The sequence below is a fragment of the Psittacula echo genome (genome assembly GCF_963264785.1).
Source record: "Psittacula echo genome assembly, chromosome: 2".
In the NCBI taxonomy this organism is placed as follows: Eukaryota; Metazoa; Chordata; class Aves; order Psittaciformes; family Psittacidae; genus Psittacula; species Psittacula echo.
Window position 1 is genome coordinate 133,774,136 of NC_137737.1, and position 25,921 is coordinate 133,800,056.

At 35.2% G+C, this 25,921-nt stretch overlaps 1 protein-coding gene across 1 annotated transcript in view; it reads right to left on the bottom strand.

Annotated features, from left to right (window-relative positions):
- MMP16 (matrix metallopeptidase 16) overlaps positions 1-25,921 on the bottom strand; it is a gene marked incomplete at both ends in the record, with an annotated part of 189,149 nt that overhangs the window by 41,823 nt on the left and 121,405 nt on the right. Inside the window, 2 exons of the mRNA XM_080612015.1 lie at positions 3,489-3,706; positions 6,546-6,707. Of these exons, the coding sequence (XP_080468141.1) occupies positions 3,489-3,706; positions 6,546-6,707 (380 nt within the window). The remainder of the gene's footprint in view (positions 1-3,488; positions 3,707-6,545; positions 6,708-25,921) is intronic.

Sequence of the window (25,921 nt, forward strand, 5' to 3'; positions counted from 1 at the left end):
TACTGTGCCTCCAAGCCTTACAGATAGAAGAGGCATTTTAAGGGCATCTAATTCAAAGAATTCAGGAAGAAGTCCCTTTGAGACAATATATTTATATATCAGTAATCCAATATATTTGGTGACAAACAGTTTTGCTTTCCTTAAAATCCAATAATTTCTACCAAAACAATAGATCCACCAAATTTTAATTTTATTTGGTGGCCTTTGGGGAATCTTTAGTTGATTGCTTTACTTTTGTGTTTACTGTTCATATTAGATCAAGAACAGTTCCTCTTTATTTCATTTCTATAACCCTACAATTTTTATCAAGTATTGCTAGGACTGATGCTTTGCAACTGATGGCAAAACAATAAAAAAGGGATGGATAAGTGTAAATTCCATTTTCCCTTTAAGTTCACAGTTTTTCAGTTTTACTTTGGATATACCCATTCAAGAATGCCAGATAGTCTTAAAACCACAAAGCTTATCAGTTTGACTGAACATAGAAATTGTTTCTAATATTCTGATACTCTTAAGGGTACTTAATAGCTCAACAATCAAGAGAAAACAATCTTTGTTTGCCATCTTTTATGAAAATCCACAGTGTATCTTAAACTATATCTTTCGTGCTTCATTTTTATGTTTAGATTAGAATTTAATTATTAAAAAAGGCTCACATTCTTCAACTCTTTGGCTAAGTTCCCTAGCAATTTCAAGGATTATTTAAACAAATTGAGCTCCTGAGCTTTGGACTTGCCCATGAGATAAAAAAGTGTCTATCTGAAATTGGTACGTGGCACACATGGCAGATTTTACTGCCTAGTAAAATCTGCCACTACACAATCATTACAGACCTGTGGATAAAGACAAAGAAAGAAAAGGATATTATCTGATTATCCTCCAACTTTATTAATTTAACTCATCTGGGAACTATCCAGCAATAATTCTTCCAATGAAGGTCATAATTCTTCTTTAACTGTTTCCACCTGGTACAGTATTGCCATCAATCCCCTTTTCTTCTCCACCTCTCTGTACTTGGCTCTCAGCCCATCATCTCCCAATATGTCCTTGCACTATCATTGAGGGGCAAGTGCAAAAAGGCTTGCTTTTTTAATTTTGTCAGGCCACAGAACCTCCAGCTTCACTTCCTCCATGGCTGGATGCCTTTCCTGTATTCAGTCCCTATTCCTGTTTATACCTTCTGAGAATTAATTCCTGCCCTGCTTCTGCTACAATTTGACATGTGGAACATTTCCTCATAACCTGCCACCCTGAGGTTCTGCAAAGTAAGGTGGAAATTAATAATACCCCCTGACATTTTTAATTCCTTCTCCTCTTTTCTGTCCTTTTCATACTCCTCCCCATACACTAGCCCCACACCCCCAAGAAAAAATAATATTCTCAAACAGATAATGAAAATTCTTTAGCAGACAAAAATCTTCATTAGCACATTAATGTACAAATCAGAAAGTTAAGGCCTACCAACTCAAGTATTCACAGTCAGACTACGCAGTCAAGTTTGTAAATATATGTAAGTAAACTCTGTTGCTTAGCATGCTAATCCAAGTCATGCTTTGCCATGTTCCCATGTACCCTGAGGAGAAAAGGAGAATTTTAAGAACTTAAGAACTTTCTTAAAGAAATTAATCTGGACAAAGGCAATCTCTTTCTTCTGTTCCCAGCATGTTGCTTTTATGATTGCAGGAATTTTATTTCAGAAAGTCAGACTCTACTCTATGAAATCTGTAAACACCCTGTTATTGGTCATTTTTCTCTGACAAAGTTTTCCCATGTTTCCTCATTAGGGTGTGGATCATGAATGGAGTTTTAATTTTGGAATATAAATGTAGTTTGCACACTAGTAAGCACGCAAACAGGATAGTAAATATGCAGTGTTAAGGCAGTAAACATTTTTGGAGAAAACTTCTCTGTATTTTCAGTCAGAATAGGTAAAAGTGGTTAATAATGATGATGAATTTATTCATCCAGGAACACAAACTTGGCTAGACAGGAAATTTTGTATTAGTGGGATAATATTTCACTATTTATCCATTTATGTCTAAAATAAATGAGAGTTTGTTCTATTGCTCTTGAGGTGGATGACATGAGATTGAAGTAGGTATTTTACTACACTGTTTAATGTCAAGTTAGAAAATTAGATTCTTCCTTAACCTTTGAGTTTTAGTCATAAAAAGACTGATGGTTCAGGACCTCCCAATATTTGAAGATTTCCCATCTATTCAAATGTAAATGGCTAAATGCCCCAGGGCCAGCTAAATCCTTAGCTCTTTATAGAAAAAATGTTTCCTGCCCATTGGGTTGTGAAGGTAGCCCAATAATTTTGAATGAATTCATGTAAAGCTATTTGTATGTATTTTTTCAGGTATGCTAAAGAAAGTGAAAGCCTGGGTAGCATTGCTAATAAGGTTTATCTGGAGTGATAGATCATATAAACCCAAAACATGTAAGGGTGGAAGGGGTTGTATCAGAAAGGACAACAAAAGACACTGAATTGTGAGCTTCATGTTTTCGGACAAATTCATTGCACTTCCCTAATACTTACACCATTGCTGAAGGGAAAAGTATTTATTTATTCATGTGAAAGGCCCTTCTTCTCTACCTATGACGCTGAAGTTAAAAAGAATCATATCATACAAAACAAAGATCCCACTTCGTATTGCTTAAGCAAATTTGACACACCAGTAGTTCAAAATAACAGATTATCCTGTTGCCTTTTTCTGGAACATTTCTGCAGCACTATCTGTCAGCAAATTCATTTAAGAGTCCAAATAATAAGGACTCTTAATTATTCTTCAAAATTCAATGCCTTCTGGAAAACATATTGCAGATCATCCTCCTAAAATAGCTTTGATGTCCATGAGTCTTAGCAAAGTCCTTCTGTCAGAAGACTGCCTTTCAGTTCCATTTGTTTATTTTAATTTGTTGTATATACCACATTTTCAGCTCAGAGCAAGAAGATACATGGAAATAAACAATGACACATTTAAAATAAGATTTTTGTGGCAAAGACCTTTACTGAGATATTGTGGTTTCAAGGCAACCACAACACAATGACAAACTTCCTTCGTAAATGACAGAACTAATTGTAAAATTAAAATTATAGCTCCATGGAAAAAAATAAGGCATTGAAGACACAATATCTACTGTATTTCTGGATGTGGCTGTATTCCCAGCAAAATCATTCCTATTATTCATGACTGATTTAAACTTTTTATCTCTCCATAACATGCAGCATTTATTTACCCTTGCATTTTGAGGCATTAGAGTTTCTGCTGACATGGGTGTTTTCCCAAAATGGAACATTACAGCAGTCCTCTGCCAGATGCTGAAAACATGTGCATGTTTATTTTTTTAATTTCTTTCTTGAACTTTCTGACTGTGAGTAGTCTGGGAAAGTAGAGTCATGACGAATGAGAGTTTGCTTTTAACAAAAGAAAAGGAGAAATGTAGACATTTGATGTAACATTGAAAAATTCACAGCCTCCTACCTTGAAAACAAACATTTCCCGGCGAAGAATAGCCAGAGTGTTGAAGTTCCCATCACAGATGTTAGGCTTGGCTCCAGGATAGGAAGGTTTGTCACCAGTGGGTGGCCGGGGAGGTTTAGGTTGCCTATCATTCTTCCGTGGGTCTGCTGGAGGAATTGAACGATGTGGGGGCACTGTTGGCAGAGGTCTTGTTGGTGGTGGGATTCTGTCAGGTGGACCTTTAAAATATAGCAGCAGGATGTAATTTAAATGCCCACCAGAGGTACTCAAAAGAAATAAACAACAAAAAACTGCTGTAAGCAGTGCAAATCCTACAGTGAAAGGGGAATGGAAAAAGTGACCTAACACACTTTTCCTGTCTTGTTAAAGGGTATAACAAACAACTACCAAGCCCAAGGAAAATAATTACTTCTCTCTATCCAGAATCTTCCTTCCTTATTGGACTAAAGTTTAAATAAAACCTGCAAAGGATGCATAGTCCACCATCATTTTAGAAGATGTGTAGAGATGTGGTTTGTAGTACATACCTTACCGAGTAAGAACTGTTAAAACAGAATCATTGCCTATTGTACAAAATCAAGGAAAATAAAAAACCTGTTCCTAATAGAATCATCAGAAGTTAATGGATTTTCAACTCATATTTTTAACTTTCACTCATCAATTCACATACACATATATGTAGCATACCTGATATTTCCTAAAGACCCGATATGTAGGCCTAGTAATGTCATGTGCATTAGTGACAGCACATTCCCAGCTCTTCCCAATGCCCCTTGCTATGTACAGAAGCTATTGAAACTGGACTTCAGATTCTAGGCATCCATATAAACAAAAAATAATTCACAAGTTTTATTCAATATTCTGAAATTAAATCTTATTTTAATTTTCTTTTCAGTGAGTCTTACAAACTTAGATACCTAGTAATTAAGGAGATTGTTCTGAAGATAAACAGATTAAAAAGAAATAAAGTTAAAAAATAAAACTGTGCAGCGATTTTAAAATGTTTTTCTTCTTTCAAATACATTATCTGTCAAAATGCATAGAGTTTGATGACAAGTGAAATAACTGTCCCACTCATAATTTCTCTACCTGAAAGTCAAAAGGCCATCCTAGACAGATGCTGTTCATAACCCCAACAGCATACTAGATGACTTGCAATGGTTGTACTGATAATGCCTTTCCCTTTCTACATATTATTATTCTTACTTAAATTTTCCATGTACAAAATATAAGAAGTTTCAGTTGGATCAGTAAGATTTCTAGAAATAAAAAGAACATTTTAATTCTGCTCATTCTATTTAGGCCTCTCTCCCAATCATTTATATACATAATCAATTTTGACTTTAAAAAATAAATATCATTTGTATGAACAGCTTCAGAAAGACTTTTGAAGATTAAGACAACTGTAAAACTGCAAAACTGCATAAATGGCATTTGTATTTCTGGTACATTAAAAGAAAACCAAACTTTTTTAAAAAATAAGATGGACTATGTAAGGAAATATTAAACTCTCCAAATGGTTGTTATGCAATTTAATAAGACATTTATTTAATTCACAGTTTTAAGGCTTGTGACCTTTATAATTTACAGGTAATAATGGTGCTTCAAGGAATACTGCAGACCAAAGTAATTATTTTAATAGGTGTGACATTTTTATTGAGGCATATGATTCCAGATCACCTCTTGATTTTAAAAGGAGCAAAGGAATCAGTTTGCAGTAGCTAATGTTGGAAAGTTTTTAACCCCAAACCAAAGCTTTTATATGCCATTTGGTAGTGATGTTAGATATTACTTCCCGGGGTAACACATTTCTCCTAATGTATAGCCCACAGGTGTTAGAGCTTAGCAGTTAGTTTTCAGCACAGAATTCTTGTCTAGCCCTTAAGTCTAGACTACCAACTTAGGAGGTCATGAGAAACAACCTTCCTTCCATCTAATCGCACAGGAAAAATAAAACAACCAAACAAGATTTCATTAGCCAATCATTTTGAAATTGCTATTTATGCTTTATGAAAATATACATCAGTGCTTGTTAAGCAATAAAAGTTTGTTAACATAAAACGTCATGGAGGCTGCAGAATTCTAGTTAGCAGTACAGTAATTCTACATGATCACAGCTGTCCTTTCTAGTAGTGAAGTTAAACAAGGAATAGTCCTAGCAATATTCAATATAAATTTTCAAATGAAAATAATAGTAAGTAAAAAATTTAATGCAATACAGAATTAATAGGGGAATATTAAGCAAGGCAATTTCAAATGACATGTACCAGATACATAGCATTAACATAGAGATACCACAGAAAAAAAACCCAGACTCTTTACCAGATACCAATAGAATCGAGGTCTTTAAAAACAAAACCAAAGCCATGTCTTTGGAAATGTAAGGAATAGTAATATGTGAGTTAGTGTTACCTTCAACCCATAAGAATAATGTTATTATTTTGTTTTGTTTTTAATTTTCAATTACCTTGCCTTGTCAAATTGAATTCAATACATGTAGAATTTATCTACATTATGTCTCTTATCAGGCCATAAAACCCTCTAAACAAACATATATTAAAGAAGTGGAATTTTTTTCCCCCTAGGAAGCTCAAAATCTTGGACTGGTAATAACATTGTTTTAAGATCAGTTTGCTATAGTTATCACAAGAAAGGGTTTTTCTGGGATCACAAGTTTTGAACACCCAGGAAACTGATAAGCAAGGAAGCAATCAATCCAGTTATACAAGCTTGGACTACTACTCATTATGGTTGAAGGCCTGCAATTCTTAATCTTTTAATAGTTTGGGATCCTTTTGCTGATACTGTCTATCACTTCTTAAAACATTTAAAATTACTATTCCAGCTGATTGAAAATTTGAATGCAAGTTATAAACAGTGAGAAACAAAATGCAAGAGCTTCATCAAAATCTCTAGCTTACCCACAAAATGGCCTTTGGCATAACACCTGGCAGAGTCTACACTAACAAACTCTCTTGGGGAGGTAGTATGGACAGGAGGACCTACAATGTATTCTAGAGCGAAAAACTTAGGTTGCTTAATGAAAGTATGACATACCGTATATCTTCTGGATGCCTTGTAAATCATCATTAGGGAGTTTGAAGTTGTCAGTTTCCATATACTGATAAAATGGAGCCATGATTGCAGTGGGGTCATTAGAGTGCTCCAAGCCCAGAGCATGTCCCAGTTCATGCACTGCAACTAGAAACAGATCATTTCCTGTGAAGAGAAGAAAGGAAAGAAAGACCTTTAAAACCATAAGCATAGCAACAGAAATAACACAACTGGAGGATTCTGCACTTGAAAGATGTTTTCACTGAATTTTAATTTTACAAGCTAACTCTTAATTATTCATAAGGATAACGTAGTAGTAAAGGTAGCTTTCCCTTTTTCTAAACAAGGAAACCATTTTTGTTATAAAATGTGATACTCTTACAGACATTGTAAGTATAATCTTTTAACTCATGCACCTGGTTAATGCAGAGTTCAATGTCATAACTCATGTCAAGGCTTGCATGCAATTTCTGACTTAAAGTTGATGTTGCGGTGAAACTGACTAAAAATCCTTGCATCAAGACATTATTTCAAAATGAAAATACCCTTGCTGTGTGTAGTAAACTTCACAAACTGAGGACTACCTATTTAGGACAAATCCCACAGGAACTTAGTCATCCAAGTAATCAGACCCCTCATGATTACTTGTAGATGTTGTTCATTTCTGAATCACCATAACTGAAATGCTAATGCAGAAAATAGGGGTGTTGTGCTACACTTCTCAAAATAGGATGTCCTTATTTATTTCATTGTGTAATTCCCATATAACTGTACTTGCTTACTTAAGTATTAGAACTTTCGATTTTTTGTAGGTCTACGTTTTTGTTATTCCCTTCTAAAAATTGTCTTTTCATTTTTTATTGCAGGGTATTAGACACAACTGGAAGTTTCAGCAGTAGAATTATGGCACTCTGAAGCAAAAGCAATTCAAAGCCAATTGGACAATTTCTATAAAAAATTCAGAGCTGGACCTTTATGGTATTAATTTTGTCTATTTTTATTCATCTAAGAGTTCAGCATATCTGTCTATGAGTACTTTTCTACAGATTCTGTCTGTAGTCAACTTGTCATATAATGAGATTTTGGAAAAATGTTTTACATCAGGAGAAACATTCTGGTCAGTGGCAGAGGGTCACATTTAGGATACTGCTCATTTTTACCACCTAGGGATGGGAAGAATCATCCTCCGGATGTGTGCTCCTCTCCCACTGACAAGAGAAGTATTCTAGATCAGCAGCTTAGATGCTGAGCATCTAACTTTTGGATGGCTGGATTCAAGTAAAACAGCTGATACGTGCAGTATGTAGTTTCTTGTGGAAAGAGTGTATAAATAATGAAAGCCTTACACTTTGGCCTAATAGTTGTACACTGAAACAAGAAAACGCTCAGCATTAACTCTTCTTCTTCTGTAGAGAAGAGTAGAAGAAGGGGGCACACACTTATTTTCCACTGTTGGCACTTTATCTGGAATTCTAAGTACTATTAAAATATTAATAGAATAATGTCAGAAAGTTTAATTTAGTAAAAATTTTACATATATATAGACTTACAGAACTTTGAGGACATAGTTGACAACATTTCAATTTTTCAAGTATTTCCTCTTGCTGACACAAGGAAATAAACTTTCTCCCAAGCATATATAAAAGGGGAAAGACTTGGCAGTAGATGTATATATGGAGTCACGCTGATGTTTGTAACATAAATGTTTGATTGAAAGCATCTAAACAGTCACGACTAAACCTATGTGCTTTGATGACAGACTCTTTTATTTTCTGATTTTTAATCCGGAAATACTAAAACTAAAAGCTGTTCCTCTTTTATTTGGTATAACTGAGCAAAAAAATAATGTCTTTCAAAAATTAATGTGACATAATATGCTTTCAGAAATTACAAGAATTTATCCTATCATTTATAATTATATGGTTTCCAGATGAAACATTTTCATTACAATATTTTTCCTGGATGCAGTTCTTTTTATAGTAAAGTAGATTCTCAATGTGCTGTTGTAATGGGTTTGATAAGCTTGACTGTCCCTGTGACAAATGCTTTTGCCATCTGAATTTGCCCTTCTATATACAGTCCAAGCTGATTTCATATATCATATGAATAATCTACAGCTTCTGTAGGTAACCTCAGCATTGGAAGTGATGCACAGGAGAAACTCTGGAAAGGTTTTCATTCTGCATTCATAATAGAATAATTAATATAATTTTAAAAATTATATAATAGAATAATTAATTTAATAATAATAGATATATTCATAATAGAATAATTAATATAATTTTAAAAATTATAGGCTTAAGATGAAAAGACATAAAGGAAGAAGATGTTACTGTTCTGTATTGTACTATGACATGTCTCACATTATTTTTCAATTCTTTTCTGCATTTTATGAAAATTACAAGTTCTAACACAGGTTTATTAGAATGAAATATTTCTTTGTCTGGCATTAACTCATATATTTAAGATGAAACTTTCTTTTGCCTTTCAGACCATGTGAAAGGCAAATTTGCCTCCTAGACCTGTTCTTCCTACATCATAATTAAGAATATTAACCACTCTAGGTCCTTATATTAATTATATTAATTGTACTAATAAGTTGTCCACAGGATTTATTGAACCTTTTTCAAATAGTTTTAAATTAATAATACTTGCTTCTACCACTATTATTAGGCTGGTCATATCAGAGGGTGTTTGTTATACATGTGGTATTCAAAGTCTCTTATTTGAGGCAGGAGATCTGAATTTGTCAAAATTTCTAAAATTTCCAGAAACCACAATTAATAAAAAGTCTTGGAAGAATCTATTGCTTCTGTCTATTTGTGCCAGTTATGCAATGCATGAAGAATCAATACATCCTTTGGTTATCAGTCCTCATTGAGTCCCCACAAAGATCTCCAGGAATTCCCATATTTAGTTTCATGCTGACCTTGAAGAGGTGGGAATTATATTAGTAACAGAGAAATAAATAAACCACACTGTCATCTACTGGCATATTTTCCTTCTGGGATGACAGATAACGAGCATATGGTAGACCACTTCTAAGGCAGTACTTCTAAATGACAGTGGGACAGTGTCAGAGAATAGATATTACGCAGGGGGTGTCCGTTTCTTAGTATGTCTTCTCCCTCTCTTTTTTGGAGAGGGGTCAGCTTTTGTTGAAGCCCAAATACAACAGGGAAAAAGGCAAAAGGACTATGAAAAGTAATTCACACCTCCTGCAATGCAACTTGTAACCATCAGGGGAGGTATTAAATGTGGTAAAGACAGAGCAGCCCTTAGAGCAATGAATAAGGGGGGAAAGGGAGAAGGTCACAGGAAAGAGCTGGGAGAATATTCTTGCCTGGGGTGTCAGTGATTTAACATAGAACATATTTTCTACTTGTAGTCAAACAGTCCCATTATTCACAACAATTTCCATAAGGAGTCATGATTGTCTCCAGGGCATCCTGAATTTAAACTGACCCAAATAACTTAGTGCAGTTGAAACTGAGGTTTAAACCAGTTCAGGATTTGTTCACTGAGACCAACACACGTAGAACTACTATTGTCTTAGTTTCCATCCTTTTTCCTTTGCATATAATTAGATTTCTTCAATTAGGCAACAATTACTCAGTCCCTTTTTGCCTTAGAGCAGACTTGACTTGAGCATCTCAATGTTACTGTAACTAGCTACCAAGAGTGCAGAAAGGTAACCCTGAGTGCTTTCTCTTTCTCTCCAGGCTGATTGAGAGAAGCCTGACTGCAAGGTTAATAGTAGGCCAACTTCACTTCCTTGGCCAGTGGTCAGAGCAAGATGAAGGATTGTAAAGGCAAGTGAACACTCATACCAGCTCATATCATCCTGACACTGGATGCTTTTTAAAGATATTCAATCCCCACCACTGAAGGACAGAGTCACAAATGAGCCTATATTTCAGCATTACGCAAGTAGAAATGCATTTCAGTCCACTTGGCAAAACGAAACACCATCACAAAACTTTAATGAGTCATGAATAACAAGAGTTAAACTATGTATGACAATGATGATTTTCCAACTGAAAGTTGCCCCTGCAGAATATACAATGGTGAATATTCATTGTGATAGTCTCAGTTACATCATATTTATAGAGTAGTAGAAAAAAAATCAGAAAATATGTTTCACAAGCTCAAAACTTGTGCATCTCTGTTCTTGTGTTCCCCATTAGCATGGTGATTTGGAACAGAATGCATATAAGCTTAAAAAGACTGATTATTTTTCTTATTTTTTTCTCAAGTTTGATTTCACAAGGAAAAAAAATATACTGTGTGTAAAGAACTAAGACAAAATGATTATTTTTATACTGACACTTTTCTCTAAGGCTATAAACTATTTTAGGTACTAAATCTGTCTGCCTTTACAATCACTGCCCAAATTCCAGAATATAAATATGTATTAACATATCAAATATTCAACAGCCGCCACTGTGGAGCATGGGATATAGAGGAGCCTTTTCCTGTAGTTAATATAGACACTATTTTTCATATCTCTAGATAAACAAAGCTATTATGTTTGTCCACAGCAAGCTATTAAGAAACCCTAGTTCTGAAGATATTAATTCCTGTTTTAAATGGTATGTGAGTTTAATTTATAAAGGCAATATCCTCAACGGCTTAGAAAGCTTTTGATTTATCACTTGGCCATCTTTTTAATATAGCACTAAATGACACCTAAGGGCATGTCACTTGGTTCTTCTCTTTGGCACATTACAGTAATTGTTACAACCCATTGTGAACACGAATTGTCCATTGTTTAAATGCCATATGACTTCAATTTTGAAAACTTTCCCATCCAGAGAAAAATAAAAAAAATTCTAGGAACTTCTATTTTAAAAGATCAACAGATTAGTGTGAAATTTAAACTTGCTTGCTTGAAATTTGACAAAGGGATATTCCTTTAGGGGAAGATTGTCTCAGGTAACTCAGTGATTTTTGATGAGATATGGTAAGGACATGTGAGTTTACAGGTGTGTATGTCCTTCCTAGCAGTATTCTACCATTTCTACATATTTTGGGCATAATTTAGAAGAAGTCAGGAGTCTGATAAATAACATATTTGAAAGGAGCCCACATTCTGTTATAATACAGATCAGCCTGTATTTTGAAGGCAAGGACATGGAAAAGGTAAGAATTTCTGCCTTACTACTTGGATTTATTATCAAGTGCACTCTGAAATTTTCTAGTAAATTGCTTAAAATGGGTAGAATTAATTCCTTTATGTATTTTTAATTTTAATTTAAAAAAAGCATCAAAAAAAATCGATTCTCACAGTTTCAATCACTAGTACTGAAAAGTTTCAAAAAATATTCTGACTAGTGAATCAATACCAACTTCTCCAAGGAGTGAGAAGTAAAGCAGCTGGAAATGATCCTAGGGGAGGTAAAGAAGACACAAGAGCTTGCTGCTTCCCAAAAAGCTGCAAATATGATGGCATGTGTTCCTTCTGCAAATACAATGCTTATGGCTTCATTGCATACTTTGAGGAAACCCTGATGTGATAGTGAACCTAACAAACTAAGAATAACTACATTCATGCCGAATCTCTGGCTTCTGGGATAAAATTCCTCATCACTCAGATCCATTAATGGCATTCTCAAATGGCATGCTGATTAACAGACTGAAAAGTTTTATTTTGGGAGTTTTCTGGTCATCTTTAGATAACAACTATTTTAAACAAATTAAAATTGTAATTGAATTTTGCATTTTGTCAGAAGAGATCTTCATAAATTAATTTCTCAAAAATGTTTGAAAATACAATGGCCATTCTCATAACATTACAAATGACCAGGTTGTTAAATAGCATTTGCACTTTTTTCCAGTAGACTCAATGCAATTACAAATTCTGCAAATACTATAGCAACTATAGCTATTTATACTCTTTCCTATCTTATCTTTGTTTCTGTTTTTAGTTGTTGCTGTGGGAACAATAAGCTGGAGAAGTGTATATGTGCATGAAAAGAGAATATATTACACAATTCTAAGCTATCCATCATGGTCCCTGAGGGTCATTCATGTGAAGGGAACGGACTTCTTTTTACCACCCCTGAGCAAGTGCCAGTCTGAGTGAGATTAGACATAAAAGGACCTTAATTGTCCATGAGTGCACATTAAAATCAAATCCTTGCCTTTGACAAAAATGAAGGTAGGTTTTTCTGTAAGCCACTCAGCTCAAATGCTAGCATGTGGCTGATTTTGTTTTGACAGGATAATATTTCTTCTTTCTCTATCTTCCTCATGTCCTGTGTGTCCTACTATAAAGAAATATGTATAATTACTAGGAGGAAGTTCAAAGTCATGCTGCCAGTATTTACAATAGATATAACTTGCCATGGGGCAGAAATCTGAGAGCCCTACAGCTGACTGAAATCCCCACAATAGAATGTACATAGAACTTAATTCATGTCTAAATTTTCTGTTGTTTTCTGCATAGAGAAATTTTTACCCTGTGTCAGTTAAACTACTGACAGAAATTATATTATCCTCTGACTTTACTTACATTAAAGCCATCGAACCCAGATTATTCTTCTTATCCTGTCATTTTATGTATGTAACATGTACATATGACTTTAAGATTTTTTAAAGAAAAAGTGACATAATGTTGTATATATATTTGGGAATTTTATATGAACAGTTCTTACAGGAACAGTCTGCTGTTATTTTGCTTGTTTAATTCTTATTAAGAAAAAAAATGTAAAGATAGAATTTTGCCTTTTTTTTCTTTTTTTTTTCTTCTTTTCCTTGGACTGGTGATAAAAGAAGCGGGAATTTTGAATCCCAATTTGAAAAGTGATTAAGAAAAAAAATCATTAAAAGTTCTCTGATCTGAAAAGAAGATATGTTTTCTAAGAAGTCTGCAGACTTCAAAGGAAGACCTGATTCTAATGTGTACCATATTCTAAATTGAGACAACTTCAAACTGGGGATCATATATAAGGAAAAAAATGATAGAAAGACAAATCTGTTACTTTGGTTTTACTTCATTAAAATCTGCTCATGTGAAATACCCTGATCTATTGGATATCTGCTATTATTAGTGGGTATATCTAGATAGCTGTCCATTTCACTCTAGCTAGAGGAAACACTGTAAGCCTTTCTAGCACTCAAAGAATACTGTCAGTTTGGCACTAGTGACTCTTGGTACTTGTCAGCATGGAGATGCCTCAGCACTCTCTGTGGAAGGGCATCTTCCAGGATGAAAGATTGCAGAGGCACAGTGAAGCGTGCTGGAGACGCTAAGATGGTTAGGCAGCAGAGTCATCCTGCTGGGCCCCCTGGCAGAGGAAAGCCTATGCAAGAGGATTATTAGAGAGCAAGATGAAGGCAGGGGTCAGCTGCCTCTGCTGAAGTGCAGGACAGCTTGGACACAGGAATGTTAGTCAGGGCAGAGATCAATCCTAGCACACTTTCCCTTCCATGTGTTAGGAGCTCAGCAAGACCCCACCCTGGGGGAACAGCAGCTGGCACAGACAAGGAGAATGGACAATGCCAGAAGTTCCATGTCTGATGGCTCTCAGACCAGAGTTTCTCACTGGAAAGCAAAGAGCTGAGCACAGCATCGCTGGGGGCACACTGCTCCCACAGCTGTTCTGCCATATCCAACATTCAGGCAGGTCCGGGACCATTATCTCTGGCCTCTGCCAGCCACCATGGCCAGCCCTGCTAATAACACAAGTGATCATTAAGACACAAACCAGCTAAGGACTGACTGTTGGTATATACTGTAGTCATTAACTCTTCCTGAAGTTCCGGCCCTAATATTTTTACTGCTTCTGCTAGCAATGCTAGCTGTAGTACAGCTAGCAACCTTAATCCTATGTCACTACCATACCTTCAGTTCCCTGAATAGTGACAGTCCCATTTCCCCATACTGACATAGTATCATTTCCTAAACTGCACCATAAGGAGCCATATTCTCAGAAAACAGAAACTAAAAGTATGTTTACATATTAACATATTACCAACTATGCATTCAAAATATAAGTGGTGTCATCCATTTTTTAATTGCCATATTTAGACCAATAGGAGAGTGTTTGTCCTGCCATACGAAGTATGACAGGGGATAATTACCTTTTCTGAGTATAATACTGAACTGTTCCCAAAACAGACATCTCTGCTGCTGAGACAGATTTCTTTGGACCCCAGCTGGTGCTGTTATTTGGAAGTACTTATCACTTTAGTTCTTCTCTAATCTGAAATTCCACACGATTCAACATCACTGGTGGAAGTCATCTAGCTACAGAAAACTGTAACACTAATGTCTATACCTGCACCTTTCACAGTCAGTGATAAGAAACAGGTATTTCAGGACATGATTCATCTAGTTAATTTTAGACACCTACTTCAGGATGCGACAAATCTTACCCAGGAAGGCAATATATCTCTCTTCTAACTCTAAAGGGACTCTGAGATTAACTCAGATATAAACATCAACATATGGTCAGATTAATTCCACCCCCTTCTGGCTTCTGACTTAGGTCTTTTCATTTAAGTCAGTGGCAAAACATTCATTATAGAAGTACAGGATATGGACTTAAATGATACATGTACAAAACCAAGAAGCATTCATCATTGATTTGAACTAGAGACTTAAACCTGTCCACTACAACAAAATATTTTGCTCAAAATAATGTTGCTCTTTTTTTAATTTAGCTGGTTCTTTTTGGTTTTTCTACTTTTACCTTTTTTGCCCAATCTGATGTTTTAGCTATGGATGTTTCCAGGTATTGATGTTAGCTGCTCAGTACTCTTTGAAACCCAAGCCACTTACTTAGGAAGGAGTCTACATATAGATTAAAACTGTTCTGGCCTCAAAAACATACGGTTCAAGCATTTTGAAGTGAAGAATTTCAGGATAAAGCACAAATTATTCTCTAGGCTTGAGAACAGAGATATGGTAAAAAAATCGTTATTCACATAATCTTGAAAAAGTCATATGTAGCATTACCTTATGTTTTAGGCTTATCTTACATTCTTCTACTTTTGCAATAACAATCCATTAAAGTTCTGCTTAACAGAAAAATAAATATGTGATTACTGTAAAATTCTTGCCTCATTCTCTCAGGAAACCATGACAACATCCTTAGTAATTGCAATATGACTTTTCAGATTCTGTTTGCCCTTGAAAAGCAGGGGAAAGGAGAGGGCAGTGCAATAATAATATCCTACAGAACTTCTTTGGGAAAAGTCAGATTTTCTAAAGCTGCTGTCTTGGTGAAAAAGTTTCCATGAGATGGCCCTAGCAGCAAACAAAGACTCAAAAGTCTCTGGGTCACATATGAGTTGGAATGCTAAGCCTGGTGCTTGCTTTAAAATGCAGAACTGCCCCTTTACGTTTAAAGGGACAATTTGACAATCATAGATAGTTTCTCTTTCCTAAATTACTTCCACTAATAGATCAGACTGACAAGAATAAAAAATCAACTTCAAGCCATTAATTATCAGGTGATGTTTTTAGTTATGAACTGATTTCAACTTATTTTCAACAATAATGGTGATTTTATCTTTTTTTTTTTTAACCCAACACGTTTGAGAGTATGCCTCTTCACAAGCTTTCCATAGCAACTAATCTTTCAAGAACTTGAAATTCATTCTCTGGTATGAAATCTCATAGCTCATAAGGTAGTTTCTTTATTGTTTCTTTATTATTACCATTAGCTCTATTAGTATTATTTTTACATCATACATTTTAAAGAAATATTGCCTTTTTGTAAGCTGATGGAGAACACTTCTAAAGAGATACATACGGGATAAGAAAAAAATATTGGAATATGTTAAATTATTTAATTTTGTTTCCTCTTCCCCAAAACTTTCTGTCATGTACAAGAATTATACAAAAATCTCTTAGATTCAGAACTCAAAATCTGCTAAGTTTCTTTCTAAAAGAAGAAAAGGTTAAGGTAGTAGCTAGCTTCATTTATTTGTCATGTGTGAGGTGTTGCTTTTGGTTTTTCTTGTTATTCTCAGTGTGTGAAGGGTTGTGGGGTCATAAAAATAATCATGTGGCCCACATTTTATGTATGCACTCTTTCAAAATACATCTGTTTGCCTGAACAAAAAAGCATTCCCAGTGCTCTTTTGTAGCATACTGCAGGGAGAACAAAGCAAAACAAAACAAAACAAAGCTAAAAAACCCCACAAAACTCCAATAATGTTAGCTTCAACTTTTTAATGATTTAACAAACATTTTTCAATTAAGTTCCCCATATTCACATCTCTTAACATATTTACAGGAGTGTCTGATTAAATTAATCCAGTTTGCAAAGATAAACTTATCTTCATTGTTGTTTAAGACAAAGACATCTTTGGTGGAAAAAAAAAAAAATGCACTTCTGTTTCTGTCAATGTAGGTGCAATCTTTGCCAAAGTTGTCTGCAAGGGTCCACTCTGCCTTTCAGCTAGACATTTCCTTGGCAGTAAAGTCGATGTAACAGACAATGCGAACTTTCCCCATTTATTCCCATGCAAGGTCAGCCAGCTTGGTTTTAACACTTTGCATTAGCAGTTTCAGATAGGCTAGCTGATTGTGAACTGAGGCACAGCAAATGCAAGAAGATTGTTCTACTAGCCCTAGTATTTGCAATATAATAACCTCCAGTTGCAGTCTGAATGGATAACTGAATTTGCAACTTTCCTAACTACTCCAAGTAGGCTTGCCTATGTTTACCTACACCATGGTGGAAGCTATATGCAATTTAGTGGTTGAGGTTACATTGCCTTTTTTGGCTTACGACCTGACCTGCATCATGACCATCTCTGTTTGGCAATTAATGCACAACATAAATATCACCTTGCTTCTATAGACACAAAATGAACAATGTGAGATGTATGTAGCAGTCTACATTTCCATTGTTTTAACTAAGAATATCACGAAGTCCATCTTCTTGACGTATTCCTTAGCTTCTCTTTCAGTTTGCATAATAGTGCACTTGGTAATTTTAGGCCAGAAGGAAGCTGAAAGCATGGTATGGCACACAATAGCCCCTGGGATGTATTAAAAACAGCCAGCTAAGCACACATCTAGATCATGGGCTGGATTCATCCACAAGACTGCTTTCACTGACTGCCAGTTTTTAACAGATTTCCCTTTTAATAACATGTAAATGAAGTACTTTTCTCAAAGCCAAAATGGTGCTCCATGAAAGCAAAAGAACTCCCCCAATCAATAAAAATGAGGTCATTATCTCACCAACAGTTAATATTTTCAGTTATCTGACTTGCAGCCTTAGAGTAAATGAGGTCTAGCATGTCTCGTAGACAGATCCTCTTTTCCTATCTGTATAACACTACGCCTAATGACTGAGTCCTCGCAAGACAGCCAGGGCCATTTATGGTTTATTTTTGATCATTTTCTACCTCTTCAATAACTGAAAGCGATCTTTCTATTCTCAAGTGCAGCTTTGCACCCACTGTCTTTTCAAGGACATATTTTATGCAGCAGACACTGAATGCTTCAAAGTTACCATTTTATGTAAAATCTTCTGGTGACTAGATATCTAACAGGTTGGCATATGCACACCAAGCAAGTATAACCCATGGAAGATTTGGGAAGTTTGAGGACAGACTACCCTGTTAAGTTCTATCAACAAAACATGCACTTATAGATGGGGAAGGACTGGTTTGATTTTTAAATACTGGAAGCCTTGAGGTATAGCAATAAAAAGTTATTATCTGTGTTAGCTGACTCCTGAATTAAATTGGATTTCAGGGGAAATGGTGAAATAAAAAAAAAAAAAAAAATCAATCTTTACTCCATTTGTCTTCAACTTGCAAATTTCTTGTAAATATTATCCTGGCATCTTCATCATTGTGTAATGTTATAAATGTAACAGTTGTTTTTTGCTGTCTTTTATAATATTGCTAATTCTCATTTCGCACTCAAATAGATTCAGTTTAAAATAACAGTACTGCTTCCTTAACCTTACAACTACGTATAAACAAAGCTGTAACTCAGCAGGCTAGGGGTCTTTTTATCTCTCTTTATCCTGGAAACAAGACATGACCGAGGTCCATAAAATTATGCATGGCTTAGATAAAATGATCAGGAAACTACTTTCTCAGAATATAGGCACCAGTCTACCTAAAGTGAATTTATCAATGGCAGGTTCAAAATTCAGAAAAGGTAATTTTCACATCTAAGCTATAGAATAATTGTCACAGGATGTTGTGGGTCCCAAATGCTTACATGAGTTCAAACCGAGATTGCACCAATTCATGAAAGGAAATCCCTCAAAGGCTATTAAATGCAAAAATATGGTCTCTGGCTCAGGAATCTGAGCCACATCTAAAAAACATCTGAGCCACAGATTTCTGGAAGCTAAGAGGGAATATGCTGGTGTTTTGCTGCCATATATTTGCCCTGCTCTTACTCTTTTCCCTAGGTATCTGTTAATAGCCATACCTAGAGATAAGATAGATTGCAGGATAACCCTTGATACGAACCCTTGTTGGCAAGCCTGTATTTACAAGTACATACAGAAGTCTAATATAGTACAAACTCAACTAAGATATTAATCTTTTACAAATTTATCCTAGAGCAGATCTGGAAAGCAAGCATGTGACAGCTGCAAGGTCACACTGCTTGGTCACAGGTTGAATTTGATATTGATAAGAGCTTATTAAAATATTTATATAATCAATTAACTAAGAGTATTATGCTTTATGAAATTAAAGTCATGGTAATACTGTAATACAGAGCTTCTTTTAATCTGAAATGCTTGGCTTTCTTTATACCTAACCATAGTATATGACACGAGCACAGTTTGAGACACAGAGCTCCCTTAGGAGACTTAATTTTCACAACTCCACTGGTTCATATTTCCAGCAGCATATATCTCCTGCACTGTGTCAATCACACTGCCAGCCAAACGAAATTTACTACAGGTTGATCTATGCAGTTCAGAGATCAGGATTTTCATATTTTTTTTTTCTTGGCTGCCAACACAGTGCCCATAGCAGAATCTATGCACTAACTAGAGTCCAGGTACATTACACTAGGTACTGTATTTGCATCAGGTCCAAGAAACTTTTACTTGGCACTATACAGACAGCATTGTACAAAGTGATGGGTTTGGGGTTTTTTTCTTTTTATTGCCTGCAAAACTTGAATATTTTTTCTGAATGCTGGGGAGTTAACAAAAATATTACTAAATTATTTAAGTTTGGTTTTGTTTTCCTGAAAACACAGCTTCATGTATATGCAAGATACAAATATTCCACAAGAATAGCAGCACTCTGCAGTAATATTCTCCTTACATTTAAATGCAACTGAACACTAAAAAATTCTGTAATGAGTTTCATTTCCTACTATTCATTCTACGTTTTTGATAGAAGAAGTGATTTCTGCAGGATTTCAGTATGGTACAGCAGTTGCCTTGGTAAATTTGCTACAGAGGTAAAAAAAAAAAAAAATCATGCATTTTACTTTGACTTCTATTTTTCTTGCAGATATGAATACAAAGAGAAGAGTATCAAACTACCATTACTGATCTAGTGTGTTTATCCTAAACTTAGCTGAATATTTTGCCAAATATTTTCTGCCACTGAAAGACACAGTTTTATGGTCAAATTTTAGCCAGTAATTTGGTACATTAAGCATCATGTCTAATGTGCTTGAAATCTAAGTTCCCAAGAAATCCTTGTTTTCTCCAAGAGCTATGTTTAAATCTTGTTCTGTTTCAAAAAGCTGCACTTGTGTAAGTAGGTCAATCTTAAATTAATCTAGGTAAAAGTAGTGCACTCTCCACTCAAACTGGTTTAACATTCCCTTAAATAGGCTTAGATGCATTCAGTAATTTCCCAATAAAAAATGACTGCTTTAGAGAAGGTTTAAACTAACTTAAGAGCATGTAGCCAGAGAAATGTGAAATCAATTTTGTTAAACCAATGCAATTCTTAAAATAGAGGCAAGAGTTTATGCCCTGTTAGAGATGTTCACCTTTTGACAGATAGCAAAAATGTTTTCATACACTCTCAGGTGAAGAAATTAAACATATAAATTAAGAAGCCATAAAATATATGATTTTAAGTGTTAGTATCAGAATATGGTATATATATCTTCATCCATTAAGGCCCCTTCTCTGAATGTTTTCCTTTTTTCCTCTCTCTACCATATTTTTTAGAATTCCATTTGAGAACTTTCCTGTATTAAATGGGAATTACGTTTATAATACATCATGCAATTAAGTCCAGGGAAAACAGATGGGTTGAAAATATGTATAGGAATAGTGAGGAAGAACAGATACATCTCAGATACTGCAAATTGATAGGAATTTAACATTCAGGCAACAGCGACTATTAATCACAAAATTCATCACAGTCCTTTCTTTGCTTCTACTATCTGCCAAATGAAACTTCTGAGAATAGTCACTAGTTAAAGAACATGGCTTTGATGGGTTGATCTTGCCAGGGAATATCAGAACATTACACAAACTTGATCTATTAAATGGTCCTTGGCGTTTGCCCACAGAACTAGCCAAAGATACATGGGTTTCTAAAGATGAGACACCTTCCTTTGTAGTCCCTGTTCAGAAAACTGGTTTTAGACTCTTCATCTGTCCCTCTCTTGTCTTACTTCAGAAATTAAAGAGTCTGAGATTCATTTGGTTTTTGAAACTGTCCATTTTTAAATTACTGGGAAAACTACAAAGTAAACTGAGAACAGTTCTTGTTCTCTCCAAGGCTTTATAAGAGATTCCTAGAAAAAAACCCAACCCAAACAATAAAATACCAACAAGCAAAAAAAAAACCCCAACCTTTCCTCTTCAAAATACAGCAGCTCATGATCCAATATGTGTTTTATCACTTCAGATGAAGTCCCCACTGTGTAGATTGCATTTAGCCGGTCTTAAATGAAATGTTGCCTTCTCTCTTTCTCAAGGTTCTGCTGTGGGATCACAGACAACCTTCAGCCACAGGAACAACACAATGAAATAAAATCTTAGTGAGTACCGTTTACAATATATGTTTTAACTTTTAATTTGCATTTTCTGTGGTGCACACAGGAAAACTGGCCTACTAAATGTTTTTATTTCAGTTTTGGTACACGAAGACAAAGCACAGGATAGGGTTTTTCTGCTAGCTATTAGAAAATTTACTACAGAGACAGTTGCTATCTCTGCCACTCCCTGACAGTGACTTTGAATTTCATCACAGTGATCTGAAATAGTGCAACTGAAAAAAAATACTTTGAAAAAGATTTTTGTTGAGGATTTTTACAATACAATATCTCCAAAATACTGCCACCCTTAGCAAGAAGCCACTGTCCTTTTCTGGATTTAGATAACATTAGTCATTGTCCATAAATTTTTAATTCAAAAAATGAGGTGATATATATCACCTAAATGGATTGGGAGTCATGGGAACAATGAAATCTCTCCCTAGCCTCAAGACTGTTATATAAAGGTTTCTTCTCTTTCCTTTCTTTTTTGTCTCTCTACTTGTTTTTCTTTCTAGCACTTCAGTTCAGAAGAAAATAAGCATTTAAAGTTTTTCTTATTAAGTGCTGATTTTCAGATAGCTACTTTTGTAACTTTTCATCTCCTGTTAATTATTTTCTCTTTTGACATGCGTAAATATACATATTGTGAAATGTTTTTCTGTGATATTCCCTATCCTTTCTGATTTGCTATTCCTGAACAGTATCCTCTTCTACCATAGTTGCCAAGTGTTACCAAGGTATTTCATAATATACATGAAGAAAACACCCTGTCCCAATAATTTACAAACCTAAGGCTTGCATTGCACCCTGAACCCTGCATAGAAGACCATAAAGGAAATGGAGTGAAAAGGCCTACTCGCACAGAACAAATTGAAAAGTAGATGTCCTAAAAAACCAAGTGGAACATGAAAGCTGACTAGAGGAAGGCTACAGTCCAATGCATACAAACACTTTGTCCAAAATACTGGAACACTACCGTTTCACTACCTTGCAAAAAAAAACAAACAAACAAACAAACAAAAAAACCCAAACAAAAAACCACTAGCACCTTTTATGCTCCTTCCCTAGCAAAAGAAATGCTGTCCTTGTTTCCATTGCTCCCCTGTGATGGCAAGGTTATTGTACTTCTTTTTGCCTTATTTCTGGCATTACCTGCAGCACTATAGAAGGAAACTCTACAGCTTAACTCTACAGCACAGCTGGAGTTACAGTACCAGCTGTACTGTGCTTACAGGATACTGAGAAAGCAAAGAAATACATCACTTTGGAGAGCCTACAAGTGTTAACTTGTATGACAGGAGTTTTTTTTCTTGAGTGACAGACCTATTAGTCTTTACTCCTACAAAAAGCTTATTCATTCTTCAGAATGAAGGAGGAGTCAAAGCACAGGTATCTACCTCAGATTGGTAAGATCGGTCTGCAACCCACAAAAACATACAACTGAAGTGAGAACAAAGGAAAGCAGCACTGCACTGTGGAGATGATGTATTTCTAACAGAACCATCCTTTAAGTCTAGAACATTATTAAAACCAAGAAAAACACAAGAAAGTCAAGCAAACATGGTAAGATAAACAAAAAAAAAGCCTGAAGTATGAAGACACAGCAATTAAGTCATCAGGATAAATTTCCCTGGGAATTAACTATAGTCAGAATACTGAACTTGCATATGATTTCTACTTGTAACAAGAAATATTTTAAAAAGGACAACAGTTAATGAAAGCATTTCAAGAAGTTGCGTGTCTTTTCTAAGCAGACAGTATGCAAATTGTTTTCATTAGAACAGGACAAGGTGGAGAATGAGGCTACTGCTTTCCAAGAATATCTTATATTTGCATTTTTGCTGCTAAATAACCAAGTTGGTCTGCGTTTTGAAATCACTCTGGATAATGGAACAGGAATCAGAGAAAATCAGCTCTCTAGGGAAAAACTTGGTTAAAGAACACAAATAAATATAAATCACCAAATATTTTCCCCCTTCTATTGGATTTTTGAGTAACACTACATGAAGATGACTATTGGAGAAATGAACTTAAAAAAAAAATTACACTCACCTGGGAAAAGTTGCTCATAGCTAAGATCATAAATACTTCAACCTTCTGCTTTTCAGTGCTCTGACACTAAGCTCAAGATAATAGGGAGCCTAACAGAGGTGTAAGTCTTTTCTTCCTGTCAATTCCAAATGGCATGTTTGTCTTCTTTTTCCACCCAGAATTTTTTTCCAGTCTCAAAAAAAAAAAAAAAATCTGGATGTTCCTTCAGGATTCTTAGACATGAGCTAATGCCGTAAGATCATCATCAGAACTTGGCCTACCTGATAACTGGAGGTCACTAATCAGACAAATAGACACTGCATATAGAGATCAACTGAACATACATTGCTGTTTCTAGAGTCACAATGACATATGTTTTTTCTCTGGACAATAGCTATGACCATGGTTCATACCATCTCGACAATGAAACTCAGAGCTTGGAGTTGCCAACATTCTTCAGAAAAGTTGTGTTGGTAAGATACTTATTTTAATTGTCATGTATTTTGCACAAATTTTCTATTGTAAAATATCCTGGGTTTTCTACCTTGACTATTGAATTCTAACAGGAAAAAGAGTCCCTTAAAAAAGTATATATGAGCACACCAAACAACATAAGTTATTAAATCTGCAAAATAAAATTGCATTGGTATCTGTTAAATCTTCATGGTATAGATAGCAAAGCTTTTTATTATGAGTTCACTGTTTTCCGATACATAAGAGTATATTTTTAGTGATAGTATCATTTTACTTTCACTTGACTTTTTTACCTTCAAAATATCTTAAAATTCATTAATACACAAATTAACTTTTGAAAACTGTTCAACAAAACTGAACCACAAAAAGACATAAAAAGACATGAGTGCCTTTCAGCACTCTGAAAATTACTTAAGTTAAAGGAGAACGAGATAGCCAGAAGTTTCCCCACTTTCATAAAGACTAAAAGTATCCATATGTGGAACTGTTCTGAAAGAGTTATCACATTTTAAATTGACACCTTGACTTCAACATACAGATGCCTGTAGATTTTCCCGAGTGCTTGAAGTAATAGCTCCAAAACCACAGAGCATTATGTGCAGTGTTGATCTCCCACTGAAGCCAATAAAAACGCTTTCATTTAGACTATGTACCTGAACCGCACAAACGGAAGATTCCCATTGTTTCTTTGAGCTAAACTTGTGAAGAGGGCAAATAATGAGCAGTGCAATACCACAGATTTTGCTCCAGTAAGAATCTAGGGCTTGGTCCACAAGAAATAAGCTTCTTATTCTGCTACTAAAGGCTTTCACAATGCAGTATGCTGCTCTTGCTTCATTGACTCTGGCACAGCAGAAGTATTGCACCATAACAACCATCACATTACCGTATTTATACTCCTGAAAAACTAACTTAAAGCTTTGTTGCAAACCCTAGGCTACAAAGAATGCTACATAAAAAGTTCTGAATTTTACTTGGAAGATCTTGAAAGAAAAGGAATTAGATAAAGCCTCTCACTGTTCCCAAATTCGGTGTAACATTGAAATATAACAGTTCTGCACTTCTTGTAGACCTTATCATCTTCTGCATGCCAAAAATATCCTCTTTGTGCATCTGTGAATCCTCTTTTGAATCACTGTTTGGTGAAGAGACTCTCAAACTCTAGGTAACTGGCTTAGAGAGATCTACTAGGACAACTGGGGCTGCTTGGACCAAAACCTGTCAAAGCATCAAACAGACAATATGTCTACACAAAACCTCTTTTTTGATACTGTTCTGCAGAGATGCAAAGGCTAGTTTTAAATTAGGTTCCCTAAATAATGGCAGTATTTCATCCTATCAACTTGGAGCTCAGTGAGGGACAGATTACAGTTCTGTGAAGAGTAACTTTTAAAAGTATCTTTAATTTTCATCTGGTAAATTTTAGGTATGTCAACTGCACTATGCAGTCGCGTATTTGACTACAGGGAATGTGCAAGTTAAGTAAATTGGCATTACTGTTGGAATGAAAAATTCCAAAAGCATTTCAAAAATTAATGGAAAACACTAACTCTGTTCTTAGAATGGCATCTTTAATTGTTGACTTTAAATGCTGCCACTGCTCCACCATAAAGAAAACCTAAAGTCTAGAGTTGGTTTTTTTACCTTGGTATCCACTGTATTGGTGGGTAGTCTTACTTGTTCTTAACCTCTCATATCACTGCTAAAGAACATTCCACATTTTTCCTAAACCTAAATATACAGCAAGTAATTCCAAAATGAAAGTAGCTTATGCAAACATTCAACAGTACAATGTGTGAATGAACACAAAAGTTCCTAACAAGAATTCAATGTTTTTCAAGATAAACATGTTTTCATACCACAACTTGCATTTGGACATTAACTTTTCTCTCAGAGATTCTAATAGAACAATCAACAGAAC